We start from the raw sequence: 14,601 nt of genomic DNA on the forward strand, positions 1-14,601 counted from the left end.
AGTATTGGGGATTTAAGTTTGATTGATAGTTGACAGAATAAAAATTTAATAACATTGATATTAAAAAATTGTCATATTATTTAATATATATATATATATATATATATATATATATATATATATATATATATATATATATATATATATATATATATATATATATATATATATATATATATATATATATATATATATATATATATATATATATACCCCTTTTAAAAGAAACGATTGAAACGATTAGAAAAAAAAAATTTTAAATACTTTTTAATGCTTTTGAATACTTTGAATACTTTTAAATCGCCCTTCTTATAAGCATTTAACATTGCAAATCGTTTCGAATCGTTTCTTTTAATCAGGTTATATATATATATATATATATATATATTTAAATATTTATAGGTTTCATATCAATGAAATCTGATCAGATTTAATCATACATAGACATATATAACTACATATAGGTTTATATCAGTCACGTCTGATCAGATCTAATTATATATAGACTTATAGATGATCAGATATGATCATATATAGACTCATATATGGTTATATATGGAGTTATAACAGCCAGGTATGATTATATCTAATTATATATAGACTCATATATGATCAGACCTGATCATATATAGACTTGTACATGATTATATATGGGGTCATAACAGCCAGGTATGATCAGATCTAACTATATATAGACTTATATATAAATAGATCTGATCATATATAGACTTATGTATGATTATATATGGGGCCATAACAGCCAGGTATGATCATATCTAATTATACATAGACTCATATATAATCAGATCTGATCAGATCTAATTATATATAGACTTATATATAATCAGATCTGATCATATATAGACTTATATATGGGCTTATAACAGCCAGGTATGATCAGATCTAATTATATATGGGGTCATATATAATTATATATAATTATATATGACCCCATATATAATCATGCATGATTATATATAACTTCATATATGATTATATATATGAACATATATAATCATATATGATTAGACAAAATCTTTTTTCATCGGGTAAACAATTCCAAAATCTGATCAGCTTTAGAATTTATTAAAACGCGTCGATTGCCACCTCAACCATCAAGAAATGCTAAAAAACGTTTTTTTTTCGAAAACAATGGTTTACCAAAGTACTTTCGAGCTCAAATGTGTTCACAACAATGTGTTCGAGCCCCTTGAACTCGAAAATAGCGGGAAGTTTAGGCCTGACCCGCAGGGTCAACCGACAGACAGATTTTTTTTTCTAATCATTTCTTCTAATAAGAGATATAATTACTCGAAATAATCCAAATTGTAGGATAAAAGAAGAATTAGACATTTGAAATAACCACTGATTGTTCAATTGTTGTAACCGCTAAAAATTATATAATGAACTGAAATCATTTCAAGCATTTAGAATGAGTTTCCATCAGGAAAAAGTTCGATTAAATTTTAATTGGATAATTAACAGAAACTCGATCATTTCTAATCGTATCCGATTCACCCCAATCAGAAAATATTTGATATCTATTGTTATCAGTCGGAATCTCTAATCAATAATAATTGATTGAGGTTTATTTTAACGGAAAAAAGCGTATTATAAGAGATCACAAAGGATGATCATTAATTTTTACATGCCATTGCCCGCGCGCGTTGTAAAACAATTTCACAATTAAGATGAACTATAGACAGTCGATTACATCCAATTATAATCAACTCAAGTGTTAGTATATATAAATACGTCATAAATTTCCTAGGTTATTTATGAATGCGTTTACAATTTCTTTTTATGCTTATAAATAATCAATTGATAACATTTACAACATATTATTTAATACCAGAACATATCTCTTCGTCCGTCGCGCTGTATGAGCGCAGCACCGCAATTTTTATTAAAAGATTCAAGGTAGCTCACTCGTGACCTATATTACCGTGAGTTAAATCCGCCAGGGAACTCGGGGGTTGTATTTATATGGATTATCTGCGCAATGTTACCAGTTACCACCAGCGACTTATTTCCCGCTCATTTAATTCATCTCTTTTCTTAATATTTTTATTTGATACAAAATTTTTATGTTAGTAAAGAAATTTGTAAATAAATTACAATTGTCTAGTCGTATAAGCTTGTGTGGTTGGACTTTTGACAAATCGTAGTTATGATACTTGGCAACACCACAATATTAAATACATGGCGGCGAAACGCCGCAGCATGACGAATGAAGGGTGGCGAGACCGCGCAACGGACAGAGGGACATATAATTAACGATCACAGAAAAAATTATTTTACAAAACATAGATAAAGTAATCTTGTAAAACAAAATTTTTTTATTTGATTGTATGACACTTCAAATAATTTCAGGGAAAATAATTAATTTATTTAAATTATATTTGGAAATGTAGTTATAATTTTCCTTTTAGAAGTTCCAAGAGTTTAGGAATACAGCCAACACTGCGGCATCCATATTTTGCCGGTTCCCTAAGAATCGACTCCAAGGCTTTATCAAATTAAATAAAATCCCCTAGACTAAAAGTCTTATAAATAGTAGAGGAGACCGGAGCACGACAGCCCCCTTAAGCCGGTAATTATGTTTTATGGCTTTTAATCTATAGGCCAACCTGATTAAGTCTTTTTTTAAGCAAATCCATTGAGGTTTTACTAAAACTCAGAAAAAAAAAATTTTTTAAGCGCAAATATACTGTTTCCGGACCTTTATAATCCCATGGACTTCAAATTTATTAAAAAAAAAAATTTATTTAGCTGATATAATCAGTTTTATTGAAATTTTTATTTTTTTATTTTAACGACAATATAATCTATTGACCTAAAAGAGCTTTAATCAATAAATTTTTCAAATTCATTTTAGTATAGAAAAAAAAATAACTTTTCAGTAGCAATTTTTTTTTCAGGTAGTCCATTACGCCTGACATATCGCAGATCAGCTAAAAATATCTTTAAAATATCAGAGGTGTCATGATTTGACCGAAAATGAAAAAAAAAATTTTTTTAACAAATTTTTGAGGAGGTTGATCGTGCCCGGTCTCCCCTAACTCGCAAATTAAATTTATAAACCGAAACAACAGACTACCATGTATTAACTAATTTGTAGAAAGACTTTTTACACCAATTATCGCAGTTTGATTAGTATTTCCTATCTGTTCGCTTAGTGATCTACCGTTGAACATAACTTCATTAAAACTGACTTCAATAACTTTATCAAAGCCAAATTTATCTAACAATTTTTGTGAATACGGGGATGTCATTGTCACTGAGGCAATACTAGGAATATCATCGGCATTGGTAATAGATTTTCCGTCAATATCAACTGATGTTTTTACTGGTATTCCTTTGTATAATTGTCTTCCCAATTCTAATGACGATGATACTAATAATCCAGCAATTCCTCTTTGCCGATAATCCCGTCTAACTGCTAAAAACATCATTTCCATAGTGCAATCGGCATTATAAAGTTTAAAAAGATCCACTCTTGATCCAACATCTTCATACACATCTATGAAGCATTTTGACGCTTTGTGCTTGAAATTATCTCGAAATATTTCTACCTCGCTTTTTTCATTTCCAGTTTGGCGTTTCTAAAAAGAAGAAAATAATAGAAAACCGTTGAAATAAATTAACAACTTTAGTCAACAAGGAGTTTAAAGTTTTTTACAAATAGTTTGTTGAAAATCGTGCCGACGACTTCGTTTGTAATGACGTCTCTTGCAACAATACTGAGGCCATCTTTGACAATAGCTAATATCAATTGTTCAGCTTCTTCCGATGCTCCAGGTTCAGATAATAAACCACAACCTTTACTCATATTTTCATCAGGAAAAAAAGAATTTCGTATAACATTTAAGGCATCATCTAATGTCTCCAATGTAAGTGATTCCAATATAATTTCTCCATCTTCTGTTGACCCCCATATCCAGGGACGATTTCTAAAATAATAAAGGTAAATTATAATAATACACTGCAAAATATTCGCGGACTGAACGCGGAATAAATTCGGAGTAAATGCAGAGGGGATAGCCGTTTACTTATTTAATCCCCTTGAAGTGAAATTCACTCTGAAGAGGAGTTTATTTAAATATTCAAACTCCCTATTTATTGTGGATGCAGAGTGATTTTTTTTCAAACTCCTGAATTCCAAGTGACGGAATAAATTCGGATTTATATAAAATCCGTAATCACTCCGAATTCACTTCTAATTTTTTACGTTTTAAAAATTGGATTTTCAAATCTCAATTTATGATTTTCACTTTTCATTGTCACATATTTCACTCTCTAAACCTGAAATAGTGAATTATCACTAAGTCACAGTGTATATTCACTATTTGCCACAGCTAAAAGTCGACTACTTGGAATTAGTGCATATACACTCATTTACCCAGTGAAATGATGCACTTATGAAAACCGTGAAATTCACTGCAGTTATTAGTAGTAAATAGTTCTAAAGATAATTACTTATTAAAAAGTATTGTTTTAAATCTACTGTGTAAAGAGTAAAATTTCCACTATTTATACATAAAATTCACTTTTTTCCAGTGAACTAGTTGATAACTGGGAAAAACAGTGAAAATTTAACTCACACGGGAAAAAAAAAATAGTAAATGCAACATGATGCAGTCTTGGTAAATTAACATGATGAAATCATGTTGCATCCACATGATTTGTCATGTTTCGGCTACATGACAATCATGTTGCGGTAGCATGAGAAAAATCATGTGGCAGCAACATGATTTTCATGTAGCCTTAATAGCATAAAATTAAGCTGCATCAACTAAATATTTATGCTTCAGAAAAATGATTTATTATCAAGCAACAATCAAACGAATAATCGATTTTTTGAAAATTCTGACTACCCCTAACCCCTTAAGCAAAAATATCATTTACAAATGATTTAATTTGATAATTTACTCTAATTGTCATCTGCAATATTATAAATCCGAAAAAATCTAGTTGCTTGATAATAAATAATTTTTCTGAAGCATAACTATTTAGTTGTTGCAGCTTAATTTTAGGCTATTAAGGCTACATGAAAATCATATTGCTGCCACATGATTTTTCTTATGCTACCGCAACATGATTGTCATGTAGCCGAAATATGACAAATCATGTGGATGCAACATGATTTCATCATGTTTATTTACCCAGACTGCATCAAGTTGCATTTACTATTTATTTTTTTCCGTGCACGGAAAAAAATAAACTTTAAAAATTAATGTTTGAAATTATAACCCGGAACCCGGATGTCAATATGGGGAATTTTAACATTCCAAATTATAAACTTTATAATACGTGTCGTCAATTTTCTAAGTATCAGTTACGATTTTTAAAGTTCAAATAGTAATTTTTCTTACATAGACAATAAATTTTCATACTAATCCTGTAATTATTCAGGTTTTAATCATAAATAAAAAAATTACTATTCAGAATGATAGTATTTACTGATCACTTTATCATTATTTATGTTTATCATTTCAAGTTTAGAGAGCATGTTTCAATGTCAATATATATTGAAATATTTCAACCATTTTCTATCCAAATTAACAAAGATCTTTGACGGATCCGAATTACGGTAAATTACAGTAACTACCATAATTTACGATAAACGTATGGTATTTTACGGCAATGGTACTTTCACCGTAAATTTGCATTAATAGGACGGTAATTTACCGTTAAATTGCAGCAACCCTTCGGTATTTTACCGTAAAGTAAAGTACTGCACTGTAGAAACTGTAAGATAAAAAAAACATAAGATGCTTACGATAAAAATGCCACAAATTACGATAATTGCCGTAAATTACCGTCAAAGGCGGCAAATTAGCCGTATAAATACCGCATTTTACCTAAATTACGCCCGAATGCGGTAAATGACCGTAATTCGGATCCGCCAGGGATGCTGACAGATCAAGTCATTCAAAAATTGTAATAAATGAAATAATATGTCAAAGTACTTACAAGTTTCCAAAATTGCTTGCATCACAACCAACGTTACCGCAACTAAAATCACCGCTGTCTTCATTAACGTTACGACCTGACCTACCTCTACAATGGGCTGGCAGGCTGATGACCATGACAGCTATCAAACATGCTATTAATAAATGCATTTTAAAATATTTTTTTCTAAATGATGTTACCGTAAAAATATTTTATCCGTTCAAGAGAAATATTTATGACATTTAGATTTACGAAGACGATGTTTGCTTGCAAATTCAATTATTGTGTCTGCTCTGCAGTTTCAAAGCGTTGAAAATTATCAAACAAACCTACAAGTATACACATATGTATATATATATTGTTTTTATTTTTTCAAATTATTTACTGTTTAAATATTGCTGTTGATAATTTTTCATTGACGTTTTCTTTTCTTAACTCAAAGAAAAATAAATAAATTTGTATCCTTATTATTTCAACTGTGCTTTTAAATTTTGAAACAACGATGTAATAAATATTTTTTTTTTATATATTTATTCAATTGTGTACTTGACATTCACCAAATTATTTATTTCTGTTAGTTGATAATTATCTTATTAATAAAGATAGTAAAATAATCCAGTATCCAAATTAAAATTTATTATATAAACTAGATTGAAAAAACTCTACGACGGAATAATTTTTTTGTTCTAAAATTTTAAATTCAAGTCGAAAAATAAATGTTATGAATTTTAATGAGCGTGAATGTAGCAGATATGTGACAAATTTTAAATTACAAATAAACGAATTAAATAATTAAAAGTATAAAAATAAAAAAATGCATCTTCTGATTTTCAAATTCTGTAAATGCGCATTTTTTCAATTCTATTCGATTTAAATTTAGTTCACTTGTTTAAAAATTAAAAAAATTGACAATTGTCAGCTACATTCACACTCATTGAATTTTAATAAATAATTTGGTCTATTCTTCATTGAAATTTATTGTTATTTAAAATATTTTTGATTGAAAAAAGTTTATTGCCACTAAGATTATAAGAGGTACAGCAAATGATGATCATTTTTTTAAAATGCGATTGCGCGCGCGCGTAAAATGATTTTATATTTGAAAAAAATACTCGAACACATCCAATAACTCAAACCACGTGTTTATGTATAAATATATATCATATGTTTCATAGGTTATTTAAAACACGTGAAAAAACGTGTTTACCATTTCTGTTTGTGTTTAATAACAATCAAATTTAAAATTGTTACAGAATCTTATTTAAAATTAAATAAAAAATATATAATTAATAATCATGAAAGAACTTTTCTTCGAAACAAAAAATCTAGTGGAATAAAATATTTGAAAGTTTTTAGGTTATTTTGTTTGATTGTGTGACTCTTTAAATAGTTTCAGAGTAAATTATTTATTTATTTAAATAATTGTTTAAATTATAATACTTTTAATTGAATTAATAATAAAACGGGTTAATTAATTTAAAAATAAAAATGGCTAAAAAGCGTTATAATGCACGTGCAAGAACGAATCCAACTGTTGAAATTGACAATTCGTCAGTTAGTAAGGTAATTAATTTAGTAAATTAATTATTTAAAATTTTTTTTTAATGATACTGAATTTAGCTGACGAATAATTTTTGGACTTTTGTAAAAACGATGAATTATAAAAGAAAAATTTTTTTGAATTACAACTGCTTTTTTTAATTTTCTACATATGCATATTTTCATGATGCTGAATGTAGCAGTCATTAAAAAAATTTTTTTATTTTCAATAAACAAAGTAAATTTTATTGTGTATATTTTTTTTTTAAATTTACGTTGACAATTAACTTAGTAATTAAAAACATTAAAATTGTCAGATGTCGGCTATTTTATGAGTGTGAATGTAGCAGACGTCAAACAAATTTAAAATTATTAATAAATAGAGTAAATAATTAATAAAATAAAGTTTAAAACAAGTGCGCATTTAAAAAAGTTTGAGATCAATAAGTGCATTTTTATAAATATTATTTTTTTGATTATTTACTCTATTTATTTATAATTTTAAATTTATCTGATGTCTGCTACATTCACACTCATGCTACTTTCAGCATCATATACTTTTTTTTTTTTTGTAACTTTTTAAAAAAAAAAAAAAATTCGAAAATTTTTTATTGTCTGTGAACTTCAGGATTATTTTTTACTACAAAATTATATTGAATATAAAAAATCTTGAACGTTTTTGTCGCATACAAATTTGTAAAAAATAATTTTTTTAAGAGCGAGTTGTTCACAAGACATGATTGGGTTGTTTAAATTATAATTTATATTTTTTTTACAGGTGCAAATTGAAATTGAAAACACTAAAGAAACTTACGATGAATCGAATAAATTTTTAATTCCAACAGAAAAACGTAAAACTAAAAAAACTGACAAGAGAAAAACAATCACACCTTTCTTATCTAACAAACGTAGGAAACAACTGGAAAAAGTTATCGAACGTAAAGAAAAAAAACAGAGGGTGATTATAAAAAATAATTAGTTATTATTGTTGTAAGTATCAGATGTAATTATAATTTTTCAAAAATATAATTTTTCAGAGAGCTGGATTATTAGAAGATTTAGCTAGAGTTCAAGTACCAGCCGAAGAACTCCAGCAGTACATGTCGATAACTACAATCCAAACTAAAGGACTGAAAAGACACTTTCAAGAATTAAATGCTCCCCAATCATTCCCAAAAAATAAAAAGTACGACGTGGAAGAGGCTGAATCAATTCCAAATGCTATCAAAGGTAACAAGAGAATACGAACGGCGTTACTTAGAGATGAATTAACACATCAATCATCATCTGATCCAAATATCGTTGGTTTTGAGGTATAAATTTTTATTAATAATTATAACGAGCAACCTACAGCTACTACGTGACTGTCCGAGTATTACTTCTAAATTTATTAAAAATGATTTGACTTGAACTGTTTATTGAAGTCTCTACTCTAAAATTTAGTCTAGAATATTTTGCTTATTTCTATTATCATTGGAATTTAATAAGACAAATATCATTATCAGGGTACGGAAGTTTGTGCTCAACAATAAGAATAAAAGAAAAAAAATTCGCGCCAATTTGTCAAAGAAATTTCTAAAAGACATATTTAAATGTCGAGTGTTATTAAAGCCTTCAAAATTAAGGTTGTGAAAAAAATATGCCAATAAGACAATCAGCAAGACCATCAGCAAGACAATTGTCTCGCTCGTTGTCTTACTGGCGGTCTCGCTGCTTGTCTTGCTGATGGTCTTGCTAATTGTCTTGCTCATTATCTTGCTGGTGGTCTTGCTAATTATCTTGCTGATTTTCTTAGCATATTTTTTTCACAATCTCAATTCCAACATTTTTTTATGTCATTCGATATTTGAATATATCTTTTAATTTAATTCACGTGAATTTGCTAGCGATCGTAATTGTCATATAGAGAAATTTGGGCGAATTCTTTTCTTTTATTCTTATTGTTAAGCACAAACTTCTGTACCCTGCTCATTATCAACTCACAAACTTTTTAATTTTGATGATTGTATAACCATGAATCTTGAAAAAAAAAAATCTACACACGGAATTTTTTTTTTTTTTTATTAGTCCACTAATATATTTTTTTCACTGATACCAAATTAAATTTTTTTAATTTTTATTATCATAGAAGACGTGGTATGGACTAAATTTTTTTTATTCTCTTAATTATATATATATATAATAGTTGTATACATTCGGCCATATTCAGTGACAGAGTAATTAATTTATTTAAAAAAAGTAAATATAGTATGTACCTGAAGACCGGAACGTTTTTCTCGCAAAGAAAATGAAAATAATTTATGTAATTTGAATCTAAAGGTGACTCAATGGGTAGTTGGGGGTGGCCTGCAATTGTCGGCTGACGTACGAATCATTTCAGAAATCTAGATCCCGTAGATTTTTCACTTTTCATTTCTTTTTTTTTTCATTTTCGATTCGCGAAAAACGTTCCGATACCGATAAATTTATTTATCTTGATACTTGATATTTTGCAATAAAAAATAGTTTAAACCATGAAAAGGCACAAATTCAAGTCAAGACCTTTCTAACGATACCAAATTTAATAAAATTAACTTATTCTATCCTTTAGATATGGCTGGAACAAAATTTTCCTTATTCTCTTAATAATATAGATCATTATTTTTTTTTTTATTTAATAATTAAATTGATAAACATTTTAGGAAGATACCGATAGTAATGAAGAATCGAGTGATAATGAAGAAGAAGAAAAAGATAACGAAGAAGAAAAGGAGGATGAAGAAGAAAAAGAAGAAGATTTAATTGTCGAAAAAGTAATTGATAAAAATATCGATACAATTATTAACAAATCTGATAAAAATGAAGAAAAAAAATCTACTAAAGATGTAACTGAAGTAGATAAACCTCCTGCAAAAATAATATATGAAAAAATAGACCGTAAGCCAGCAGTTTTTGTTCCTGTAAATCGTAAACCGGAAATTCAAGAAGCGCGATTAAAACTTCCGGTGCTGGAAGAAGAACAAGGTATAGTAGAAGCAATAAATGAAAATAATGTTGTGATAATAACTGGTGAAACAGGAAGTGGTAAGACAACCCAAGTACCTCAATTTTTGTACGAAGCTGGGTATGCTAGAAGTAAAATGATTGGTGTAACTGAACCAAGAAGAGTTGCTGCCATGTCTATGAGTAAACGTGTTGGTGAAGAAATGAATTTAAAAACTGATGTAGTGTCGTATTTAATAAGGTTTGAGGGTAATGTCACGCCTGAAACTAAAATAAAATTTATGACCGATGGTGTTTTGTTAAAAGAAGTCCAACATGATTTTTTGTTGACTAAATACTCCGTTATTATTTTGGATGAAGCTCATGAACGCAGTGTTTATACAGACATTCTTATTGGTTTGTTGTCGCGTATTGTACCTCTACGTGCTAAAAAAGGTGACCCGTTAAAATTAATAATTATGTCAGCTACGTTGCGCGTTGAAGACTTTGTAAGTAATCCAAAACTCTTTAAAATTAAACCACCGGTTATTGAAGTTGCTTCCCGACAATTTCCAGTAACGATTCACTTTAATAGAAAAACAAGTCAAAATTACGTCTTGGATGCGGTTAAAAAAGCTGTTAAAATCCATACACGTTTACCTGAAGGTGGAATTCTTATTTTTTTAACTGGTCAGCATGAAGTTAATTCAGTTGTTCAAAAATTACGTAAAGCGTTTCCTTATAAAAAGAAGAGATGGACAGCAACCAAGTCTACAATAAAAAATAAAGATTCCGAAGACAATGATAGTAATAATGATGATGATGATGATGATGATGAAGCAGAAGAATTGAATGCTATGAATGCAATTCGCCGTATAAAAAATAAAAGGAAATTAGAAACTATTAACTTGCCTAAAATAAATCTTGATAATTACTCAGCAGTGCCTACAGATGATACGCAAGAAGATTTTTTTGATGATGATGCTGATGATAATGATGATGTTAATTTAGATGAAGATGAAGAAGAAGACGAAGATATTTTAGAATTAAAAGGTTTATCAGGCTCACAGCCCATGTGGGTTTTGCCGCTGTATTCATTACTTCCAGCTCATAAACAGTCAAAAGTATTTGAAACTGTACCTGAAGGCTGCCGTCTTTGCGTGGTATCAACAAATGTCGCTGAAACGTCACTTACTATTCCCCATATTAAGTACGTAATAGACAGCGGTCGTTGTAAAACACGATTGTATGATAAAATAACTGGCGTTACGACATTCAGAGTTTGTTATACAAGCCAAGCTGGTGCTAATCAACGAGCTGGAAGAGCTGGTAGAATGGGTCCAGGTCATTGTTACCGGCTGTACTCATCAGCTGTTTACAATGACGAGTTCGAAAAATTTAGCGAACCCGAAATACGTCGCAAACCCGTTGATGATCTTCTACTACAAATGAAAGTAATGAATATTGATAAAGTCATTAATTTTCCATTTCCGTCAGCTCCTGATATCATTCAGTTGAAGTCTGCGGAGAAACGTCTTTGTATTTTGGGAGCTCTGGAACCAGTAACGCAGCAGAAACAGTCGGAGAATTTTAGCGCCAAAGTAACTCCACTTGGTCGAAGTATATCTGCGTTTCCAGTAGCGCCACGCTATGGAAAAATGCTGGCTTTATCTCAACAGCAAAATCTTTTGAAGTATACAATCTGTATGGTATCGGCGCTGTCAGTTCAAGAGCTGCTGATTGAATCACTTGGCTCGGAGGGTGAATCTAAAACAAAGTGGTTACAAAAACGACGTTGCTGGGCTGGGATTGGTAATAGTTTACTTCTTGGTGATCCAATGGTACTTATTCGTGCTGTTGGTGCTGCTGAGTATGCACAGTCTCAGGGTAAAATGTTTAATTTTTGTGAAGAAAATGGATTACGTACAAAAGCAATAACGGAAATTCGTAAATTACGTCAACAACTTTCAAATGAAATAGCATTAAATATACCCGAGTTGGATTTAACAATCGATCCTAATATGCCACCACCAACAGACTTGGATGCCAAACTTCTTCGTCAGATAGTTCTTTCTGGTATGGCTGATCATGTTGCAAAAAGAGTAAGTCCTGATGAAATAAAACAAGATGAAGATAAAGTAAAGTGGCGACATGCTTATAAAACTTTAGAGATGGAAGATCCTGTATTTATGCACTCGTCTTGTGTTTTGAGAAAAAGTAAACCCGAGTGGGTGGTTTATCAAGAAATTTACGAAACGAATAAGATGTATATGAGAGGTGTTACTGTTATTGAACCGGAATGGTTAATTAAATTCGCTCCAACTCTGTGCCGTATGAATGAACCTCTTGATGATCCACCGCCTAGGTATGACATTGAGACGGGAAAAGTACTGGGACATATGAGTGGTACCTTCGGACGTGCGGCTTGGGAACTGCCAACGATGGAAATGGAATATCCAAATAGCGTTGACGGAGTTAAATACTTTGCCAGGTTCTTCCTTGAAGGACAAGTTTGTCCGAAATTGAAACGATTTGTCCCTTCGTTACTTTCTTCACCCGGTACTATAAATAAATCTTGGGCTGAGTATGTATATTTTTTTTAATTTATCTATTCTGTATAGTAACATTGACTAATTGAAATAATGGAAATTATTTTTTTCTAGACTACTTCCAAGGACAAAAGCTATCACGAATGCTTTGTTAAGTAAAGAAGTAATGTCGAAAGAAAAATTATTGGAAGCCTGGCAGGAAGACAAACATTGTAAGTATTCGCTATTTATTTATTGATAAATTATTATATTAATATATTTATGACATTTGATTTTTTTCTTGTAGTTCTTTTGAACGCCTATCAAAAATGGTTACCAGAATCAGCACATTCACAAGTTGCATTAATTTGGCCGCCTGTATGAATTATTTTTATGTAGAATTAATTATAATAATTATTTTATTTTGTAAAAAATTTAATAAATTTTTTATTATTATTAATATTTTTGTTATTATTTTTTTAAAAGTGAATTTAATACTTAGTAGATATGACTTAGACACTAACGCAGTATATGATTACCTTCAAATCAATTATTAAGCAAAATTAAGACAAGTTAACGACATTCGTTCTTCTATAAGGTAATTGACGGGTACATTGACTCCAGAAATACTTGAATGCTTTGAATTCATCTGTCCCAAAACAGACCTAACACATAGCCAGCTGCTAAATACTATAAAATCCTCAAAAAACTATGTCCGTTTTGGGCCTATCAACAGAATATCCAATTCAGTCAATGCTATCTGCTCGGATGTGAACTTCTTTAGCAGTCCCACCCCATCCTTTCGAACGTCTGTCAAAAAGCTGGTACTGGACTACAACGACTAGCCACGAACCCCTTTAGGTGTAGGAATGGCTAAGTCGATTCTGATTCTAATCGAGAATCGACTTTTCTTTCAAAAAAATCGACTTTTAGTTTTTAAAGTCGATCAAGAATAGATTCTTAGCATTCGACTTTTAGATAAATTAGTCCGAGACAAAGTGGCCATTTTTCGCATATAATTACATGTGATTATATGTAACTTTTTTACGCGGACCGAGTGGTGGTGACCCATTTTAATGAAGTGTTTGATGCACTTTGAAATTTTGCAGAGTAACACAGTTAGAATAGATAAATAATAAATCGTATGTTTGGCTAATCCTTTTTGTAAAAGAGATCCAGTTACTTTTAAAAGTGTAAATATAGAACCAAACTACCCAAAAATTGTACTTTTATATAATTTATTTCGTCTAGTCCATATACCCACTACGAAAAAACTACTTATTAAAAATAGCCCATAGATAAGGCTTCTCAATGCAGTTAACAATTACTTTGGTAAAATATAATTTTTTGGAGGTACAATGAAGGAATTCAAAAAATCAACATATGATTTATTTAAACATTAATTAAAGTTAATATTTTTATCTTTGTTAGAATCTATTTTGCGCATTAAATAATTTAATATAAATTTTGTAATATACTGTAAATTGCAGAAATGCGTTATAAATAGATAAATAAATAAATACATTGTCCTTTTTTCAATTAATACTTTAATTTTTTTTTAATCAATTGATAATTTTGATACGCTTATGAAAATTCAGTCATTGAGAATTTTTAAAAA

At 29.6% G+C, this 14,601-nt stretch overlaps 2 protein-coding genes across 4 annotated transcripts; one reads left to right on the forward strand and one right to left on the reverse strand.

Moving 5' to 3' along the window:
• Positions 1-2,299: 2,299 nt before the first annotated feature.
• LOC130663311 (uncharacterized) lies at positions 2,300-6,284 on the reverse strand. Of its 3 annotated transcripts, none has more exons than XM_057462454.1 (4): positions 6,156-6,284; positions 5,977-6,097; positions 3,683-3,953; positions 2,300-3,605 (listed from the first exon to the last, which is right to left on the reverse strand). In XM_057462454.1, the coding sequence occupies exons 2-4, from the start codon at positions 6,090-6,092 to the stop codon at positions 3,111-3,113; spliced, it is 882 nt and encodes a 293-aa protein (XP_057318437.1). In that variant the 5' UTR covers positions 6,093-6,097; positions 6,156-6,284; the 3' UTR covers positions 2,300-3,110. The 3 variants fall into 3 exon arrangements, with proteins under 3 accessions (XP_057318437.1, XP_057318438.1, XP_057318435.1); XM_057462455.1 differs by having other exon boundaries at positions 5,977-6,109; positions 6,156-6,264; XM_057462452.1 differs by having other exon boundaries at positions 2,301-3,605; positions 5,977-6,267.
• Positions 6,285-7,145: 861 nt separating this feature from the next.
• On the forward strand, positions 7,146-13,443 carry LOC130663015 (probable ATP-dependent RNA helicase kurz). The gene is made up of 6 exons (XM_057462040.1): positions 7,146-7,518; positions 8,273-8,452; positions 8,532-8,807; positions 10,176-13,039; positions 13,119-13,216; positions 13,291-13,443. Exons 1-6 carry the CDS (start codon positions 7,444-7,446, stop codon positions 13,365-13,367), a joined length of 3,570 nt encoding a protein of 1,189 aa, XP_057318023.1. The 5' UTR covers positions 7,146-7,443; the 3' UTR covers positions 13,368-13,443.
• The last annotated feature ends 1,158 nt before the right edge of the window (positions 13,444-14,601 follow it).

This window comes from Microplitis mediator, chromosome 2, assembly GCF_029852145.1.
Source record: "Microplitis mediator isolate UGA2020A chromosome 2, iyMicMedi2.1, whole genome shotgun sequence".
NCBI lineage: Eukaryota > Metazoa > Arthropoda > Insecta > Hymenoptera > Braconidae > Microplitis > Microplitis mediator.

What these genes read in the sequence shown, in the direction of transcription:
- LOC130663311 (XM_057462452.1), bottom strand. Translation starts at nt 6,125, where the DNA reads ATGCATTTATTAATAGCATGTTTGATAGCTGTCATGGTCATCAGCCTG. An exon ending in GCAAGCAATTTTGGAAACTT is followed by an intron (nt 3,954 to 5,976) that starts GTAAGTACTTTG and finishes TTATTATTTTAG; the next exon opens with AAATCGTCCCTGGATATGGG. An exon ending in CGATTTTCAACAAACTATTT is followed by an intron (nt 3,606 to 3,682) that starts GTAAAAAACTTT and finishes TCTTCTTTTTAG; the next exon opens with AAACGCCAAACTGGAAATGA.
- LOC130663015 (XM_057462040.1), top strand. Translation starts at nt 7,444, where the DNA reads ATGGCTAAAAAGCGTTATAATGCACGTGCAAGAACGAATCCAACTGTT. An exon ending in CAAATATCGTTGGTTTTGAG is followed by an intron (nt 8,808 to 10,175) that starts GTATAAATTTTT and finishes TAAACATTTTAG; the next exon opens with GAAGATACCGATAGTAATGA. An exon ending in CTGGCAGGAAGACAAACATT is followed by an intron (nt 13,217 to 13,290) that starts GTAAGTATTCGC and finishes TTTTTCTTGTAG; the next exon opens with TTCTTTTGAACGCCTATCAA.